The following is a 20,247-nucleotide window of genomic DNA, read 5'->3' as shown; positions in this document are numbered from 1 at the left end:
GATGTAACACAAATGCTTCCCTTTCTGTCTGCCCAAGTGGTCTCCAGACTTCAACCTCACCATAACCAAAATGTTACAAACACCTCCTCCTCCTGGAAGGCCCACCTACACTGTCTTGCTTCTGGGATCACGATTTTACCTGTGAAAAATACTGTTAAAATTCATTTTTACATCCAGCACTGACAGAGCTTTACAGAAATCTTGTCTCGTTCACATCTTATGGCTGGCTTTTTTTCTTGCTCACAGGTATAAAAATCCTTATAGATAGGACATCTCCAAACTGCTTTGAAAATCCTGTTAGCGCAAAAAGGGCAGAGTCTGTGCTGATCAAATATCAGACACTATTTAAAGTACCATTCAGATGTTTGCTAACTCCTAAAACTCTTTATAAAACTATACTAAATAACATACTGACTTTTGTGTTTCTCTCAGAGCCAATTTCCTTTTATTCAGCTCGCTCATTAGAGTCAGCAACAAATAAGTAGGCATAGCAATAATAAAGCTACGTTTATCTGCTTCCTCCACTCCCTTTTTGCTAAAGACTTGGAACAATGACAGGATGCAGGACGGGAAAAGGCTGACTCCCAGCTGGAAAACCTTGAGGACTGGAGAACACTCCCAGTTATTGCTTAATGAAAAGCGGAGTGGATTTTTTTTCTATTTGATCTTCATTTTCTGTAGACTGCCTCACGTTTTGGGATACTGTTGATTTTAGTTTCTCTGATTTGGGATCAAACCAAAGCTCCGCCAGCTCTGACTCAGGTAAGGGATAAATGCTATTTGCTGACCTTCAGCTGTGAAGTTAATTTCAAAGTTTTTTTACCTCCATGAAAAATCTCTTCTAATATCTTAAATAATTCAAGAAATAGCAGCAGGCAGACTGTGAATTTCAGGCATATCCACAGAATCCTTGGGGCCAAACAATGATGGCACTTCAACAGAGCTGTTTCCAATTGGCACTGGACAAGGAAAATCTCTGGCTTTCTTGGGCTATGCCACAGTATTCCCAGACTGTTTAAAAGAAGAGACATTTTCTGCTTTTTTGTAGTTCCGTTTTGTAATATTTAGATTATGTTGCTGATGCTTATTTGTAATGGAAGACGGAGAGAAATGATACTGCAAGTTGCACCTGCAAAGAAAGCCTTTTGGGAAGGGTTTCCCTGGTGGTGTGGGCTCTGTTCGGAGGGAGCAGGTGCTCGCTGGGCTATGACTGATGGAATATGTTTGATCACAGTGGGGGTGACTCGGTATCTGTCTTTATAAGGTGCTTTGGCTTTATTGTGACCAAGGCCGTGAGGAGGTGAAAGCCACCCTGTGTATCAGCCAGCTTTGGAGAGTATCTCCTGCCCAGGGATTTGTTTCAGGCTTAGAGGGGAGTTTACATGAACATGTCGGTGACTTGGTCTCCTAAATCTCAAGTCTAAAGTGGCCAGGGTACTTTAGCACCCTAACTCTGGACTACCAGGTTTTACAGGTTCTACCTCTGTTCTAAAAGACCAGCTATTCTTATTTTAGAAGTTCCTTGATCTCAGTTGTCCAAGAAGAACCACTTTTTCTGACGAGGTATTTTATGAGCAGTGGCTTGATAAAAAAGTTGGTTGAAAAGGCTTTTATCTTATCCTGAAGACAGTATAGCAAGTGCCTGAGCTAACAAGTTCACTGTACAGCTTGCAGAGACAAAGCATTTATGCATAAGAGATGAACTGATACCGCTTTTTCTGTAAGAACTCAATTCTGCAACAGTGGGACTGTCAGTGTGCACAGCACCTCACCGCGCTGGGTGTCACGCTGTAATAAAGATAAAGGAAGGAAAGAAATGCAGGGAAAAAAAAGATATGGAAGAAGATGAATTTCTGTGAGAAAAATCTGTTCCATCCTTAGCTACCGAAAACATTGAAAGTTGGTTGCTACTGCAGTTAACAAAGGTATAGTTAATCAATGTGTCCCTGCCTCCACCGATTATAAATCATTATATCAGCATTTGTAAAAGCACACAGTATTATAGATGTTCATGTAGGGAAAAAATATTAGACAAAAGCAAGGATGCTCCAGTGATTTACAAAAGCTTCTCATCTTAGGTTAATTTGTGCCTTGTAACAACATCCAATATACCAGAAACAAATCACAGAAATGCTGACTTGCAATTCATCTCAGTATCTCCAGGAGTTACTTTTTATCCTTAAATACAGCGTGACCAACAGGAGAAAAGGACATGGGATTAATTTAGCATATGAAAGCCCTAGAATAGCCCAGTATAGTAGGGAGAAGAACGTGAAGTTACAAACAATAAAACAAATAAATTTGAAAGCAAACTCAATAAACAAATCATTCCTGCTTTGTCCAGGAACCTCGCCTTTATTTTTCAGAGAGCTACAGCTGCACTGCATTGCAACAAGTGTTTGCCAAAGCTTTGCTTTTTAACATGAGATCATAAAAACTGTTTTTTAAGCATCTTAAACCAAATGCTAGCACTGAAATTGTGCCGTGAAATAGCTCCATGTCCCTCTGCAGCTGGCAGAGGCAGACGCAGGGCAGAGACAGTTCCCCCAAAGAGTTAAGAGGTTTGCTGCCAGCTTTGCTCCACATCCCGCCCCTGGGGAGAGACAGAGCTGAAAACAGGATACAGGTAAAAAATCACCAGAGGTGGTTTAGAACCTCCTCTGATTTATAGCACTTGGGAACAAAGGACTTCATTGTGCATCCGTAAATCAAGTACTTCAATTAATATTTCAAATGAAAAATAGAAAACCTTTTTTTAAAAATCTTTTTTCTCGTCAGGGTATGTGTCCACAGAACTACAGGCTTAAATCAGGCCAGCTAATACTTGACATTTTCTGAGAAAGCTGATGTTGACAGAACAGAGGTAACTGATTATTTCTAGCAACTGATCACAGAATCATAGAATCATTCAGGTTGGAAGAGACCCTTGGGATCATTGAGTCCAACCATCTACCCTACTCTACAGAGGCCTCCCCTACACCATATCCCTCAGTACCACATCTAAACGATCCTTCTGTAAGGAATCTTCATGGTTATTTCTGTCACACGTTCGTAATTCTGGGTTTTGCTCAGGTTTTCTAGAAGTTTAATTCAGAGGTCCAAATGTTAGTGCCAAGGAGAAAATAAGAGGTTCTCTGTGCGAAATTTGTTTGCCATGAAAATATTTTGGTGTATTTATTTAAAAACAAGTGTCTTTCCCTTTGTTATCCTTGAGGGTTTACAAATCAAAAAAGGACAGATCCACTGCAAACCCACCAACAGGACTAAGGCAAAAGGAATGCACATCACTCACCAATGTTTGTACCACCTGCCTCCTAAATTCTGCAATGAGTCTCACCTTGAAATATAAAAAAATTAATAAAACATTGTGAAGAACCTGTTTACGGTTCTTCAGTGCAGGATGCAGGAATACAAACGAGCCCTTTCACTCAATGAGAACCTAAGCTTCACTCATCTTGATCTGAATTTCAAATTTGTCAATAAGCACAGAATATTTTAAGTGCTCTCTGTAACATACTTCTGAGATGGCTGGTACTTGTGGCACAGGTCTATTTGGTACATCTGCTGCTACACACATCTGTTGGGCAGGCAGCGAGAAGGTCTGGGGCCCAGCCCTGCCAGGTGCTAATTAAAGCCCATGGATGGTCACAGGACCTGGAAGAGTTCAGGACCCCCATGTTTTCCAGGGCTGAGCAAAGACAGGGGAAGGGCAGAGGGGAAACTTTTCCATCCACTGCAGGTGCTCCCACTACCCACACTTCAGTTTGCTTTAAATTCTTCATTTTTCAAAATCCAAAGAGGTCAGTTTTATTGTCTCAGTCTAGTTGTTGTCAAAAACCTCATGTTCCTGTGGGATTTCACCACCATCCTTTGCCAAAACTTTAGGAGAAAGACCCCCTGTTTCTATTAACACATTCTTTCAAAAAGCCTACTATCCGTCTCTACAAATCAGCAGTGGTCCATCTGGCTCTGCCCCCCCAAAGTCATCCATTCCTCTGCATCCCCCCCTCTCCCTAAGCCCATCAGCAACATCTGGAAGGGTCCTCCTAACACCTGGCAAAGATCACAGGGCACAAGGTGGGTCATCTGCAGCACACACTGGCCCTTGGCCTTATCAGGTACAACAGCGTGAAGGGAAATTCCATTTCCACAGCACGTCTGGAGGATACAGTTGAATTCCTCCTCCTGCCTTTGTCCACATTTCTAAGCAATGCTTTGGTAGGATCAGTCTTCCTCTTCCCCTTCCTTTTATGACGCTATCTTCTATGAATTTGTCTTCTGGAAATCCTCTAGGAGTGCAAAGTCTACCTTACAACAAGGAGACCTGAGGAGACTAATGGCTGAACACTGCTCTCATGAAATGATAGGAAATCCTGCCATTGATGGGGATTGTTCCTGCCATGGGTTCAGCTTCAGCAGCAGAACCTTCCCCTGGCACAGAGTTTCAGCTTAGCTTCTCCCTTCTTTTTGTGAGGTACTCCCTCCCCCTACCTCCAGTCCTACCCCTGAATTCAGAGGAGATTTGCATTATCTTATGGCTTTTATTGTCATTATATATGTATCTGTCTGCAAGAGAACCAGTTTACCCATGCTAGGGTTAGGCCAACCAATCAACACTACTAATAAAGCATGAGACATTTCACCACCTAATCTTTGAATCCAAACCTACAATGAAATAGTATTATTGTCTATTTGCTCAGTCCTGTTAATGTCAGGGGGTTTTAGGCTGTCATTAAAACATAAACAAATATTGCTACATTACGGATATTTTAGTATCATGCAGATTCCCAACGCACTCCACCTGAACCACACATCCAGCACAGAAATTAAGAAGCGAGGGCAGAAAGCAGAGAGCCCGAAAAGTGGGAGTGCTTTTTCTAATGGGTTCATTTTACAAAGACAATAATATGAACTTGACAGTGACAAAGCCATTGCAGAGCTCCATCATCTGTAACATTTCCTTTGTACACTAGATTTGCCAGGAGCAGCCTTGGTAAAAGTTTAGGATTAGAATAGATACTGAATCCTCCAGTAATTGCACTTGGAGATGGCTTAAGTTTCAAACAGAAAGAAAAGGGCACATTTCTCTTTGGAATATACTGCGTCATTTTCCTGCTGTGAAATGGGGAGCTCTATTACCTGCCTCATAAGGATTGATCTTCAGCTTCTTTAGATGAAGAGAAAGGCTTCAATAGCACAAGAAAGGGGGTCTCAGTGGCCATGATTAAAATATGAGCCATAGGAGAAATAACTGTTCCACTGCCACAGCCACTAACTGAGGGGAAAAAAGAACTCCCATCTCAGCTTAAGAACATTCTCCAGCTGTGTGGGATGCCCGCAGCAAACCCCGGAGCACAGCACTGCTGGCAACAGGAGCTTCCCAACAGGCAGGTTACTTTAAAGCCAGCAGCTCCCGGGGGGGATGCAGGCTGGTCCCCGTGCTGAGCCACAGCAGGACATCAGCAGCCACCAGCCCAGACCGTGGCTTGAGAAGACCCGTGAGCAGAAATGTCAGCCAAAAGCCCCCGGCTCTCACTTTTCTCACTTTCACAACGACTCCTTACCACATGTAAGAACCAGGGTCACCCCTAAAGTCACGTCTGGCACGTTGACCTGGCACGCACCATGGTTGCCACCAGTTTGCTGAAGCAAGTTCTCCTCAGGCGCCCATTCCCTCACCGCCTCCGGACTGGGGTTGTAAAATTCATCAGATTAATGACCTGCGTAAGCCAGCGCATAGATAACAGAGCAAAACACAACACCAGGCTGTGCTAAATGACAATCACTCCCACATGGAAACAAGGAAACATAAGAAAAAAGTTTAGCTCTAAAAAAAGTCACCAAACTTTCAACAGCTTTCCCCATCTTTTTAAATTTCCGTATGTCTGAGGGAATTTCCAGGCCCTCCAGCTTCCCTTTATCAGCACTGTAAGCTGGAAATTTGCTTCCTTAGTTTTATTTTGATTTGAAGATGAGATTTCCCTGACAAGAGCTGAGCTGTAAGTAAAAATATTGAAAGGCTCATTGTAAATTCCTAAGAGCAGTGATAATATCGTTTGTATCATCTCACAACACATGGCCATTGTAACAATGGAAATGTTCCAGGAAAAGACTGTAACTATAGGGGTGGGCAGAATAGGTCCTAGAGTTAATTAAGCCTGGTCTGGAAGTCTAGTTGAATAAGGGCAGGAAATAGAGAAGAATGAACTGACATTTGAATTAGATGTTTTTAAAAAGGGAGAAAAATACTGAATACTAATTACCAAACAAAATATATTCAGACACACCCTGTTTTTTTAGCCTCTTGCCCAGCCAGAAAACAAGAGATTTATGTACATGCTTGCTTTATCTACCACAGAATTAATTTTCAGAGGAAATACTAATGCATTCAGTTACCCAGAAGAATAACCTGGACAAAGGAATCAGAACACACAGCCAGCTAAACATGGTTTCTCTGCCTCAGAATACTGTTAGCACAATAAATATCAATTACTGTGACCTGCGCCTAATGCTTGTGTTCCAGACAGATACTTTTGCTCTTGAGCTTTTGTTGAAGGAAAATGTCAAAAAAAAAAAATCTTATCTGCTGTAAACACAGCTACATTGTGCTTTAAAAAAAAAAAAACAAAAAAAACATATTTATTGCATGCAGTTCCTCAAAGGATGGGGGCTTTTCCTTAATCAAAGCTGCTCAGTCAGAGATCTGTGCTAGGAAGCCTCTCTGATATTAAGGCTTTATCTGGAAACAAAGGGGAAGTGGAAAAAGCTCTATAATACATTATTCTCATAGTGTATCTTAGTTTGTTTCAGCTTGGCCAAACTTTTAAGCATTCAGTGACAGCTTGGGCTAATCTCTGTGTACAGCAGAGCTAACCAGGGGGCAGCAGCAAAACAGATCAATTCGGAAATGTGCACACAATTTATTGTAGGAAACAAAGCTGCTGCTTAGAGACATGAGAAATCTTTCTAGTGATCGCAGACACCTCCAATACACCTGAACTGTTCCGCTTCTGCACTGGGATGAGCCAAATAATTTTTGGAGGAGTCCCTTGTCCCCTCCTCACCCAAACCCCAGCTCCCCAGAAATCAAACACCACCAGAATGGGAGGTGCTGTGGGGAGGGAGACGCCTGTGCCTCTGTCTCTCCTCCCAGAGCCACCACAGTTAGAGCCAAACAAAAGAAAATTGGCTCAGAGCAAGCAAGAAAGCTGTGTAAATATGCCTCAGAGGCTGACAGAGCCTCAATCATTCTTCAGAGTCTTTGGGGAGACTCTGGGGAAGGGAGAGCCTTCACAGGAATGAGTACACCTGACTGCAAGATCATCCCTCAAACTACCTTTTGCATAGAAGGAAGAGAAGTTCTTTGCCTGTCTGTAACACTGGCACTTCATCACTATTTTCAGCATCTGTCCTCATCAATAATTAATCTGGATGGGAGATATTTTCATCTTCACTTTATATTTTGGACAAAGAATTCATAAGGGAAAATGTTTGCAGTTCCAAACTATGCATGCAGGGTTTATCCTACCCGCCTTATTAGCTCATTTCTGAACAGAAGGGCCGGATTTAATGCAAAGTTAACCCCCCGAAATAGCTCAGATTTCAACAACATTTGGCAACTGTCATCAAAAGACGTGTGGCCAAGAACAATTTTTCTGTCATTTAATTGTTAGTTTCACTCCTGCAACATCTGCAAAGCAAATAAATCCTATTAGTCATAGGTCCTACGAGCTTTCCTCATTTCAAAAACCAGAATGCTCTACGTCAACAGAGCACAGAATCTATATGAGGTGATAATATTCTGTACCTACCAACACCCGAGCTCCGCTTGTGGCTTTGAACATACTCACTAAACACAGGAATATTCCTGCTCCTCAGGAGTCATCCAGCCCTCACACACGTGCTCCCAAAGCTCAGAAGGTGCAAAGAGCTACAGGAGAGTAGCTCATCACCTCAAACTCAATGCTGTCAGTGCTGGCAGCAACTAGGAGAAAGCCAAAATCTTCCATTTATGGCAATATATTTATTTGTTATGAATCAGTGTCACAAATTCGGTTATTAATTTAATCACAAATGAACTTAAAAATGGTTTAGCATCTAGGTTCACGCCGGGCACTGTGCTTAAGCACATTTTACCCTTTGTTGTATTTTGTAGTAACTTATTTAAATATGACGTGAAAGGCTTTGTGCATGGAAAGCCTCGGTAATGTCACCTGCAGCTTCTTTAAAACACTCCAATCCATTTGGGGTAAAGCTCTGTATGACTGCAGTAGCACAGCCAGAGTAAGAACTCTCAAGCAGCACCAGAAGAGATGTATCTCAGTGCTTCATGTACTGAATCTGTTCAGTTTCAAATTGGTTCCCATCAGCTCTCAAGTATCTCTACAGCCTCTGTGAGGACAAATAACATTATGGTGAAAAATGAGCGAAGACATTGATTCCTGATGCACCTGAGAGTGCGAAACGAGGAGTCCTAAAGCTCACCGAAGGATTCCGTGTGGACACTTTGTTTCTTTAAAAAAAAAAAAAAGAAGAAAAAAAAAAAAAAGAAAAAAAGCCAAACCAGTGCTTGCCTTCCTCATCTTTAGCCAGTTGTGTATCTGAGATAACAGAAAGACTGGGAGACCAATTTGGGTGCTTGCTTTCCACCAGGCGATGAATCTTTAATCTATACATAATAAGTATTCATAGGTCTTTTATAACCAAATTTCTTCATTTCTGCAAGAGGCCTCTGTCCTGGCTGAGGATGCCATCCACCCATGAGGTGAAGTTGTATTTCCTATCACCCAGGACAGAATTTTCTGGTGAGTTGAGCAAACCCAAACCCACCAGAAACTTGGAGTTGAAACCACAAAGAACTTTCAGGATAGAATTCTTCTCTTTTTCCCCCGGAAAAAATACAAGGAGCCAAAACCAGAAGAGCAGAATTATCTCCTCAGCAATACTGACAGAGAGTGCTGCAGCACCAACACTGAGACCCAAACAGCAGGAGAGCTCTCAATGCTGAGGGATGCGGGGGGGGGTTTAGTTAAGATCTGCTGAAGTGGCTATTCATTCAAAGGTACGACCACAAGGATAAAATGTCATTTCATAATCAGTTTTCAGGTAGGCATTTGCACTCCAGATTGTTTAGTCATCAAAGTGGCTATTTACTCAAAGGTACTATCATGCATACAAAAAGTCATTTTATAATCAGTTTTCAGGTAGGCATTTGCACTCCAGATTGTTTAGTCATCAAAGTGGCTATTTACTCAAAGGTACTATCATGCATACAAAAAGTCATTTTATAATCAGTTTTCAGGTAGGCATTTGCACTCCAGATTGTTTAGTCATCAAAGTGGCTATTTACTCAAAGGTACTATCATGCATACAAAAAGTCATTTTATAATCAGTTTTCAGGTAGGCATTTGCACTCCAGATTGTTTAGTCATCAAAGTGGCTATTTACTCAAAGGTACTATCATGCATACAAAAAGTCATTTTATAATCAGTTTTCAGGTAGGCATTTGCACTCCAGATTGTTTAGTCATCAAAGTGGCTATTTACTCAAAGGTACTATCATGCATACAAAAAGTCATTTTATAATCAGTTTTCAGGTAGGCATTTGCACTCCAGACTGTTTAGTCATCAGTGAAAACCACTTCTCAGATTCATAAAATCGACATAAGGACAATCAAAAATATAATACCAGGTAGTCAGGCCCTGGGCCCATTTAAATCAGCTCAATAATCTGGAAAGGAAAAAGCAGCAGAGTGTTCTCAGGAAAGGCCTATTTTTAAATGAATCATTGTAAACTGCCGAGGACATGTGACAAGACAGCTTTGGTAAGAAATAAAAGAAACACTGCGTAACCACCCGAAACAAATTATATCTGAAAATGCAACCAAAAAAAAAAAGACTGCTCCAAGTCCAGTGTTGCACAATTTACTGAGGCAGCTTTTTTAAGTGAAGTTACTAAAGTTTGTGGCCCTGCCCCAGCTCCCGTTCCCGCTGTGCTCACTGGGTGCCCTCAGCCCTTCGGGAGCTCCAGGCAGTCACGGAGCATCACGCTTCCCAGCTCAGATGCCAAGGAGAACGTGGAGCACAGGTAACAACCACAGCCACGTGCTTACTCGCCTGCCCTGGGCCTCGGGCTTCCTTAGAAGCTGGTTGGAGCTATGTTGTTTAATTATGAGAGGAAAAAAAGGGGAGAACAAAATCTGAGCCTGTTGTTGCTCCTAACCCTGGTCCAGATCCAGTCCTCTGGACTTCAAATGCACCTTTGGGAAGGGATATTGCCTTTGGTCTTATACAACATCTAGATGAGAAATCAATGTTAAAAATGGATTCTGGGTTGTTCAGGGTCAGTTTGTTACTTGTCACCGGGTCATATTGTGCTGTCATTGTATCTATCATGGCTTCATTGAGCACAGTCACTTCAGAGGTGTTTAGATCATGCAAAGTGAATTTTTTGCATCTGAAAAAAAAAATATAGTTTTGAAGTGTTGTCTACTCTGTATTGTAGGGTTTAATCCACTGTGATTTCAACAGAATTTTTTTGTAGAGAGCTACTTAGGCTACAGCAGACAGGAGCAGGAGAAAGAGTCAGAAAATACTTACTAAACTAAATTAAAGCTATCCCAAGTCAACTTTTCTGACAAAACTTTGGTCAAGAAAGTGTTCAGTTTTCTGTGGGCGGGCATCATCCTGGGGTCCACAGCAAGGACAGGTCCTTCAGCCTCTGCATTTCTCCCCACTGACTGAATACAGTATTTCAGGTATTTAGTATTCCCGGCATTTACCTGGCTGCAGGTGGGACAGCTGAGGTTTGATTAACAACCAGGAAGAGCAACATTCCCAGTCCTGGGGAATGGAATAGATTATGTCCTATAGTATTGATTTATCAGTCATTTTGTTACTATTTTGTGCTGTGATGAAACCCTCAGTTTTGCATGGGATTTTGCATTTTCATTTCCATTGCTCAGATTCCAACCAAGATACTGTAAGCAAAAATAATCATAAAGTTGCCAGCTCAATTATCAATAATTTCATTTCCAGCTTTTCTGACAATCAGGTATGCAAATTATTTGAATACTGGCACAAACCTGTTAAAACTTATTTCTTTTCTGGTGTATGATAGTCACTTTAGACAAAGTCCTCTCTTAGGATGTTCCTTATCACTATTTCTAGCAATATTTCTGTTTTTCACATGCTGAAAAACAAAAATTCTTTAAGATTAGCATAAGATTCTAGTCCAATCAACCAGAGGAATGCATCATTTCAGCTACAACTCTTTTCCTGTTAACCAAAGTCTTCATACAGAAACCTGCTTTAACTTCTGCTTAACAGGCAAGCATAGAACAGATTTTTTTATTAACTAACCTAACCTCACATAAGCATTAATATACATTTTTAGAGTGACGAGTAAACCAGGTAGGAAGCAAATACCAGAAAGAAAAAAAAACCCACCACAAATATTCATAATAATATTTCATCAAATATTTATATTAGCTGCTCATCAACCTCACAGGTGATTACTTACCAAAACAATGTGTAAAATGCAAACTTTTAATTAGTAGAGTATTGTCTGTATCTCCACCTGACATTTTTTAAATAATTACTCCCAGTCTGCGAGAAGAAACTCCACCGTATGAGTCATGTGTCCCATAAATCAGTTTGAATACCAGAATTTCTCAGTTAACTGTCTATAGTACCCTGCAGACCAAGAGTTATTTGCTAAAATAATTCAATGCATAAAATGAGTAATGTCGGTGGAAAAAACCATCATTTGCTGAAAGAAAATTTAAGAGCAAAGCTAGAAACTTGGCTATTTGAATAAAGCATTCCCTCACTAACTTTAAGGGACATTTATGGTCCCTGCTTAAATTGAAAAAAGTTTGAATTACGGGTCTAATCAGGCAGAGGATAACGGGAGACTGCACCCCAGGGTGGGCCAGCGATGGGAGGTCGTGGCAGCGTGCCGGGGACAGCCAGGCAGGGGACAGCCCGTCACAGGGCGTGCTGTGCTGTCCCCGCTCCGGAAACGTGTGGAGCTGACACAGTCCATACAAGGCCTGAACCGTGAAACACGCACAGGGCACCTACTTGAAAGCAGAGTTTGCGTTTGCTGCACGGATCCTTGGGAATAATCAGGATATTCCTGCAGTCCCAGAGCTCCTACGCAGGCAACAGTCCTCTCGGTACCAATCTCAGCCTTCAGTTTCCAGCCAGCAGTGTCCCTGCGTGAGGACACCAAAGGTCCCAGAGCTGTTCATCATCCTCACAACAGCGAGAGATGCACCCTGAGGAATGTGAGAGGCCATGGAGGTTCTGACCCCAGCAATCACAGACAGGAAGATACTGGGAAAACATTACTGACCACTACTGTCCCCAGTTTCCCCAGCTCATCTCTGCCCTACAGCCCTACAGATCTCCCCTGTACCACAGCAACAACAGAAAATGACATTTTAAACACCAAAGCCTGTTTTTTTCCAGAACTACAGTCTGTACCAACTGACATCAACCAACTGGTTTCCTTTGGTTATCACATTTTGTAATTTTATGAATAAAATCAACTTGTGCGATCACAACAGAATCACATCAATGCCTTCCAGTTTCCAGTGGTAAAATGTTCACGTACACATATAAAACAAAGCAAAGCAACAAAATCTCACTCATTTTTCTAAAAATATTCAGAGCCAAAGCACGTGCAGGGAATACAAAAAGCTAGTTCAGGTAAAATGTTTTATATGAATCCAGAAAACTCTATAAAACGCAGCTTAGCTATAAAAAAGCAACTTCAAAGCCACTGTATTTGGTCATTTCCTATGGGATAACAAAGAAGGAGGAACATTCCTCAGCTTATGTACAACCCAGAAGAGAGAAAAGCACAAGAAAGCAAAGTTTCATGGTGAATAAGATCTTTTTACTGCCACCAATGCTGCACCACAGGATAACATTGATTGCCTTGTTACCAAAGAGTCATTCTGGAAACTTCACAGCACCTTCCTGCTGAAAATATTAATTTAATCTCGCATCTAGCAACCTGTGTGATGGCAACTTCTCTATCCCAATTAAGGGGTTTATTTTTGATGTGCACGCTGACAGCTCCTAAAAGCTAATGGAAAGGCATTTATGTGTAATTTAAAGTCTGATTATTTGAGCATTAAAGTTCCCTGACAGCCCTTTCTATTGGGAAGGGGGAATTTAGTAAGAGAACGAATCAGCTTTTACATTAACATCACTTCTCAGTCTGGTATGAAAGCCAGGCCTAAAGTTTGCTTATATTAACATGATGCAAAAATATGGTTTCACCTGAGAACAATTTCACAAGTTGTCATTTTTTAGATGGTAAAACCTGAGAATAAGGGATAAAGGAACTTTATATGTGTCTTCAAACATTTCAAAAGACAAGGAATTGAATCAATAAATGAGCTCTCTGAGCAAGGTAATTTGCTATATTGTACTTGGAATTGATTGAAAATTTCACATCAATCATTTTTTTCATCTAAAAAACAGATTTTACTCTAAATCAATATTTTCCATATGAAAATATTGACTCCACATATTTTGTGTCGGGGCATGTCAAATCATTCCATTTGGGTTTGTCAAGCTGGAACATTTAATTTTGAGTTAAGATAAACTTTGATGTGGCTCAGCCTTGGTTCCAATGGCCACTGTCCCCACGAGCTCCACAAGGGGCCACCTTCCCTCCGCACTCTCCTCTGCACGGTAGCCCTGGTAGCCCCCGTGGATGCTGGCTTTTACGCCAGCTGTCAAAACTTGCACATTTTTTACCGCATTGAAAGAGTTTTGTTGGTTTTTACAGTTGTCGTATCATCTAGTTAAAACTGCTTCACAGAAGGAAGAAGCCTGGTATTTCAAATTTTGATTCTAAGGCAGATGAAAAGAAATACAGAAAGTAATCAAACTTTGCTTTAGCAGGAAAATCCATTTGCACTTCTATGTGTGCTCTCTCTGATTAATCTGATTCTGTTGTTATTTATAAAGTTTTCATATTTTATATTATTTTCCAGGCTCCCAAAGAAGATGAACCACCTTACGCTACTTTTCTTCTTGTTCTTGGCTCCAGCATTTGCAGACAAAGAAAGTCAGAAAACAAACCAAAACTTTTCTTCCAACAAGGCCAGTCATAAACGACTGAAGCGAGACTGGATATGGAACCAAATGCATATCAAAGAGGAGATTGATGCCCCGCTACCGCACCACGTTGGCAAGGTAAACAGCGGTCTGTTAGCAAGGAATAATTGGAAATGCAGACAGTAAATGAGCCTCTTGGAAAGTATTACTTGTTTGCAGTCTAGGCAGGAGAGCAGAGAAAAAAAAAAAGGATGTAGAAATGGGAATTAATACCAACAAACTAAGGTGTTACAATCTTAAGAATGTGGACACAGAGTAAATCAAAAGTAATGTCAAAGGGTTTCTAATTCTTTTGAAGAATGTAAATAAATTTTAGAGAATGGCAAGTATGGAGCATCTGCAGTGAGGAAACAATCACATTGCACACAGGTGCACAGTTAGGAAGGAAGTCTGGTGGCTGATATATGTCAGTATATTTCTGGCAGCTCAAGATTCTTTCAAAAACCTAGGAGATGAGCTAGTAAAAACATATGCATTAAAAAACACACAGTTTACACTTCCCAGCTTGGATACAAACCAGAAGTGCCATGTTTAGGAATACTGTTACACAATCATAAAATTTGTTTCACAAAGTCAAAGAAAATATTTTTTTTTTAAATAATAACAAGCATTGACCTGAGTGCAAAGCCATTTTCTTCAGGGCAGCACTTATGAAGTCCTGTGATTAACTGCATATCACCCAAAGTTCTTCCCATCTCGTCTTTCAAATTGAACTGCTTTGACACTTTTCAGATAAATGCAGCTGAACGTTTTCCTCCCGCGTACAACAACCAGGATCTGTCAGGGCTGTCTGGGCACAGGCAAACGGGCCCTTCTGGCTCAGAAAGCAGCAGGGAGACGGGGCCATGGGCCTCTCGGGGCTGACACGAGATGGGGGGGCACCTCGCTTTCCTTTCAGACCAATCTAGGGGCGGATTGAGGAGAAGGCTTCTCTTCCTGGAGCTGTCCTAAATAAGAGTAATTCACTCAGGGGTGTGCACTGCCGCCGATTGCTTTTGTAGTGGCCGTGTTTGCGGGGTTGAACACCTGATAAAGCCTTTCAAAACGGCCACCACGGCAGCCTGGCAGGACGGAGTGACAGCCACAGGAATACGCTGATAGGCTCTGATTTTATCCTTCACCACCTTGGATACTTCCCTTTGCCTGTTCACCCCCAGCTTTAGAAAAAGTAATCTCAGAATTCTATACCTTTCACACTGAGTAAGTAAATAAAAATGGAGAAAGAAGACCCAGACTATACTATCTTGAACAAAAGTGTGAGGTTATTTCTCACGTTACATCTCCAAAGCTGTAAATTCTAGAAGCATGAGTGTACATGGAATATGTGGAATGAGGGAAGAAAATTTTAAGGACACATTTCAAAAAAAAAAAAAAAAAAAAAAAAAAAAAAGGTTTCCAGGGAGATCATCTCAGTAAGTGACCTGTCCATGAATTGAAGATCAGACCTTTTCACAGGGCAATTTACTGGTTTTCTCAAGTGTTCTCACACAGATTTAGTGTCCCCAGATGATGTTCTTCTGACACAGTGGTGTCAAGTCAACCATCAACACGCTCAGTTGGAGTCCTCCTTCCTTGGTTTCCCATCCTCTGGTCCAGTACATTATCTGTTAAGTACCTTGCTCACTCCAGACTGGAGAGATAAGTTGTTAGAGCAAAGGCTCAGGAACTTGTTCAGGAACTCTTTCTGAATACTTCTAAATATATTTACATATTCAAGAACACCATTTGTATAGAAAACACACATAAAGAAGTGAAATCATCTGCGAAAACATTTAAAAAAAAAAAAAAAAAAAAGAAATGAAAGAATGTTCAGCAGTAAATGAAAACTACGGCATAAATCAAATCCTGAATACCAAACAGCTGCAATTTATGATAGCATCAGTAACAAAAGGCTAGAAATCCTGGGTCCAACCCAGCAATTATCAATAAATAGCTTGCTGAAATAAGAATGCTGATATAGTGCTCAGAAAATTGTGGTTTAGACCTGCTATCAGTGTCCTTAGATGGATGAAGGTATAGAAAGGGAAGAGCCATCAGATTATCTGCAGATTAAATCATGTGCCAAGCCATTTGGGATTGGATTAAATTACATTTTTAAAATGATTAATGTTCATTCCTTTTATCCATCCCAATTTCATTGCATATAATCTTAAATTTTAAAATCTGCGGGGTGGAAAATCACTGTCATCGCATGAGCCTAAAGACTGACTATGACAAAAATTGCATGTGACTAAACACAAGAAAACTGTCACCTATGGCAGGAATCCTGCTAAATGCTAAGTAATAGAGACTAATGCCAAATAGTAGCTGTGACTACAAGATTTGGTTCTGTAATTCTGTGAAATCTCAGCAAAATCAGAAGGTTACCTGCAATCAAACTGAATGTGGTGGCACATGTTATCTCAGACATAATGAGGTTAATGTTTTGTATGCCTTAACTGCACAAACAATTTATATCTTTAGGAAATATGAGATACGATCTTAAAAAAATGCTTTTTGATATACAAGCAAGCCAGTTTCAGCCTGGAGGCAAGTTTCACCCTGTAGCTGCTGTGGTGCAGTTTGTTTAGTGATACTTCAGCTGACGCCAGAAGTCGTGGTGGCTACTCCAGTTCCAAACTCAGTCTGAAGAAGCTCTGACTGTGTTTATCTCCTGGTAGAAACTGTGCTGCCCTGTGCCAAAGCTCACTTTTTCCTCTTTGAATTACTCTTTCCCTCTAGATCACATCAAGCGTAAGGAACAACAATGCTAAGTACATCATTGAAGGGGAATACGCCAACACCATCTTTAAAGTTGAAGAAACCAGTGGTGACGTATACGCGTTTGAGAGGCTCGACAGAGAAAAGAAAGCAGAGTATGAGCTGACAGCTCTCATTATTGACAGAAGAAACAACCAGTCACTGGAACCCCCATCTAAATTCATTATCAAGGTTTATGATATTAATGACAATGCCCCCGTGTTTGTACAGAAGGTATTCAATGGATCTGTCCCAGAAATGTCACCAGTGGGTATGTTCCTCCATCACTCATTTCCCTTCGTGCCTCTGGTTAAAAGGCAGAATTTATACTAAATATGCTCTTTGAAAATCCTTTTCTAGGAACCTCTGTCACCAAAGTGACAGCTGTAGATGCTGATGACCCAACTGTTACAGGTCATGCCACAGTTACGTACCAAGTCATTAAAGGAGATGAATACTTTGCAGTTGATGACTCTGGTAAGTCAGATACACAAATGTCCTTACCTTACACTATGAAGAAAATGCAGTTTTAAGCCTTTACCATTCTGAACAAGTAGGGATAATAATTCAAAAGTATAATTTTAACCATAATTTTAAAAGATTTTTCATTCACACACTCAATGCTACTGTCTACATCTGGAAATGAACTAATAAAGTTGGGATATCAGGTGCTGTGAACTAAATGAGAAGATAAAAGGTCATTTTTTTCCCACTGATGAAGAGACTGGCTAGGAGCTAATATCAGTTCATGTTTTCAGTTTAGCAGAGATACCACTCCTTTCACCATAGAGGAGAAGGGGAATGCATAAATTCTGAAGCAGCACTCAACAATCAGTAACTCAACCCTTTGCTTTCCTAAACTTTCTTGTTTAAACTTTGCCCAGTTTTAAAAATAACATCAGTATCTCTTGTAACCATACCAGTCCTCTGGAGCAAACAACTCAGATAAAGAAGTGCTCAGAGAACCTCTCTAGATGCTGTAATGACAAGTTCATTAAATTGTTTCCAAGCAGCAAAGATCAGCTTAAAGGAAGGTATTGTATCAAATCTCCTAAATATTCCATCACATAGAAGATTTTTAACATTTCTAGCCTTAGAAAAACAAAACTGTAGAAATGCTACTTAAAGCTGAATGTGTGGCATAATGCAAAAATTCACTGTCAAAATTAAGAGATATTGGACATGCTACAAAACCTAATCTTTTTCGATATCAATTTTTCAAAGGTGTGATTTCTACCAAAAAGGCTGATTTAGACCGAGAGCATCAATCAACATATGAAATCGTTGTTAAAGCAAAAGATGCTCCAGGGTCTTCTGGGGATTCAAGCACAGCCACAGTCATTATCACTTTAACAGACATCAATGACAACTTCCCGGTGTTCAAGCACTGTGAGTATAACGCAAGCGCTGTCTCCTTTGGAAACCAGGGGGTGACACGATTATAATGAATTCATCACAATTCAACTTTTCTTAAAAGCGGACAAAAGAATCTTACATATTCAGAAGGTCTTCTGTATTCCAGCCCCGGCTACGTTTCCTGGCTGACACACACCTAGAAGAGAAAATAAAAATCACTATTAATTTCATCACTTTGTACAAGGTCTTGACAATTTTGAGAATTAATTATACTTTTATGAAAAATACAACAGAAGTGCTGTCTGTAGAGATATATAATGCTGAATTCTCAATGATATATTTTTCTGTACGTCTATAAACTAAGACCAATTTTAAACTAAGTCCTAACTTCCATGTACACAATCTTTATGTCTTTTTTGTTGTTTGTTTTCTTTTTCTTTTTACACAGCATCATTTCACTTTAAAGTTCCTGAAAACATTTCAGTAGGAGGAGAAGTTGGCAGAGTCAAAGTAGAAGATATTGATGAACCACAACACAGAAATACGAAATACAGTTTTGTCAGAGGAGAATACAGGGACACCTTTGAAATTATAGCAAATCCACTGACAAATGAAGGAATCTTTAGGCCAAAGAAGGTATTTTTCCCAGTGGCAAAGATGATTATTGTGTTTTTGCACATGTAACAAGAGTGTTTGATTAAGTTTGGGACTAGTGGGAGAGAAAAATGGAAATGCATGGAAGTCACCATGAAATACGTTCCTCCTGAAGCCCCTGCAATGTGAGCTCTGAGAGGAGAACTGGGCATTTACTAACTCCATTTAATGGCCAGGCCTGGGAAAAACTAAAATGACTGCAGAACGCGGTGGGGACTACCTCAGATATTCAGGTTACACACATCAGGCTCCTCCCAAACTTCAGATGTTTGGATGCTTCAAAGAGTCAGTGAATTTAAGAGCTGAGCCACCTGACCAAGTCAAAGAATCTTTCCCTTCTGCAGCCCAAGTGAAACATCAGGAGAAAATGCGAGGAAGTCCACTAAAAATGTTCTTTACAGTCTGGCCCTCACTCCAGTCTGAACCACAGCTGCCCTGCTCTCCTCAGGGTATTTTCAGAGCTTCCCCACTAATTCCCTGTAACTCTTTAAGAGGGTCCAACCTCTCCAAAGCCTTTATTATGGTTTGCTCTTTGCTTTTCAGTTCTCAAACCTACTTGATTTGTACCAAGGGACATTCTTGTGTTATGCAGAGTGCTGCCAAGCCAAGAGTTCATTGATTTCATTGACTCACAGTTAAAAAAAGAGAAAGGAGGACTATAAATCACCTCCTGTAATCCTCAGATTGACAGGAATGCGTTTTTCACTTCCACATGTCCCTCTGTAACTCTCAAGACTAGAAACGTCATTAAGAAGAAGAGAGAACTTTAAGGAAAAAAAAGTACCAAGTATTCCAAGTCCAGCAGTAAGGCCTTTGGCTGTGGTGACACGAGGTGTGAGCCACGTTCCTTCTCCAAGTGCAGCCCTCCCGCCCTCCCCCTGCTCTTTCCAGGCTTTTGGCTGTGCACATGGCATAATTTTAAATATACAGCCCTGTGAGATAAAATTTCACCTGCCAGAGTAGCACCACCACTTCCATTTGCGATGTCCACTCAAAGGGAAAAGCAGGAGTCCCCCACAATTGACCCCTGTGTAGTTCAGCAAGCTTTTATAATCTCAGGCAACAGAGCAAAGGGGCCTAAACTTTGAAATGAGAGATAAGGTGGGCATTCTTTACTGCTCCTGGACTTCCCTCCATTGTGGGATTCCTTCTATAATCTCAGGCAATGGGAAAAAACAGGGAAGCGGATGCCATTTATACTAAACCCCCAGCTGTCAGTCAGTGCAGCTACAAACTCTGCCTTGACCGACTTCAGAACAGAAAACCTAGCAGAGAGGAGGAACCTGGTCCCCAGCCTTTGAGAAAAAGGAGTCAAACAAGTTTTGGTAGCTACAGAATTAAAAAAAAAAAAAAAAAAAAT

General features: G+C 40.8%; 1 protein-coding gene across 2 annotated transcripts in view; it reads left to right on the top strand.

Moving 5' to 3' along the window:
* The first annotated feature begins 567 nt into the window (after window positions 1-567).
* CDH5 (cadherin 5, type 2 (vascular endothelium)) overlaps window positions 568-20,247 on the top strand; it is a 26,923-nt gene continuing 7,243 nt past the window's right edge. Inside the window, exons 1-6 of one of the 2 annotated variants that reach the window (XM_014942503.1) lie at window positions 568-762; window positions 14,015-14,216; window positions 16,860-17,148; window positions 17,238-17,354; window positions 18,102-18,266; window positions 18,682-18,869. In XM_014942503.1, coding sequence (XP_014797989.1) covers window positions 14,028-14,216; window positions 16,860-17,148; window positions 17,238-17,354; window positions 18,102-18,266; window positions 18,682-18,869 — 948 coding nt within the window. In that variant the 5' untranslated portion in view covers window positions 568-762; window positions 14,015-14,027. Of the gene's footprint in view, window positions 763-10,002; window positions 10,087-14,014; window positions 14,217-16,859; window positions 17,149-17,237; window positions 17,355-18,101; window positions 18,267-18,681; window positions 18,870-20,247 lie in introns of those variants that run through there. The other variant, XM_014942504.1, reaches the window with a different exon arrangement.

This window comes from Calidris pugnax, unplaced genomic scaffold, assembly GCF_001431845.1.
Source record: "Calidris pugnax isolate Ruff unplaced genomic scaffold, ASM143184v1 scaffold28, whole genome shotgun sequence".
NCBI lineage: Eukaryota > Metazoa > Chordata > Aves > Charadriiformes > Scolopacidae > Calidris > Calidris pugnax.
Note: the sequence above shows the minus strand (reverse complement) of the source record. Positions and strands in the feature narration are given on the sequence as shown.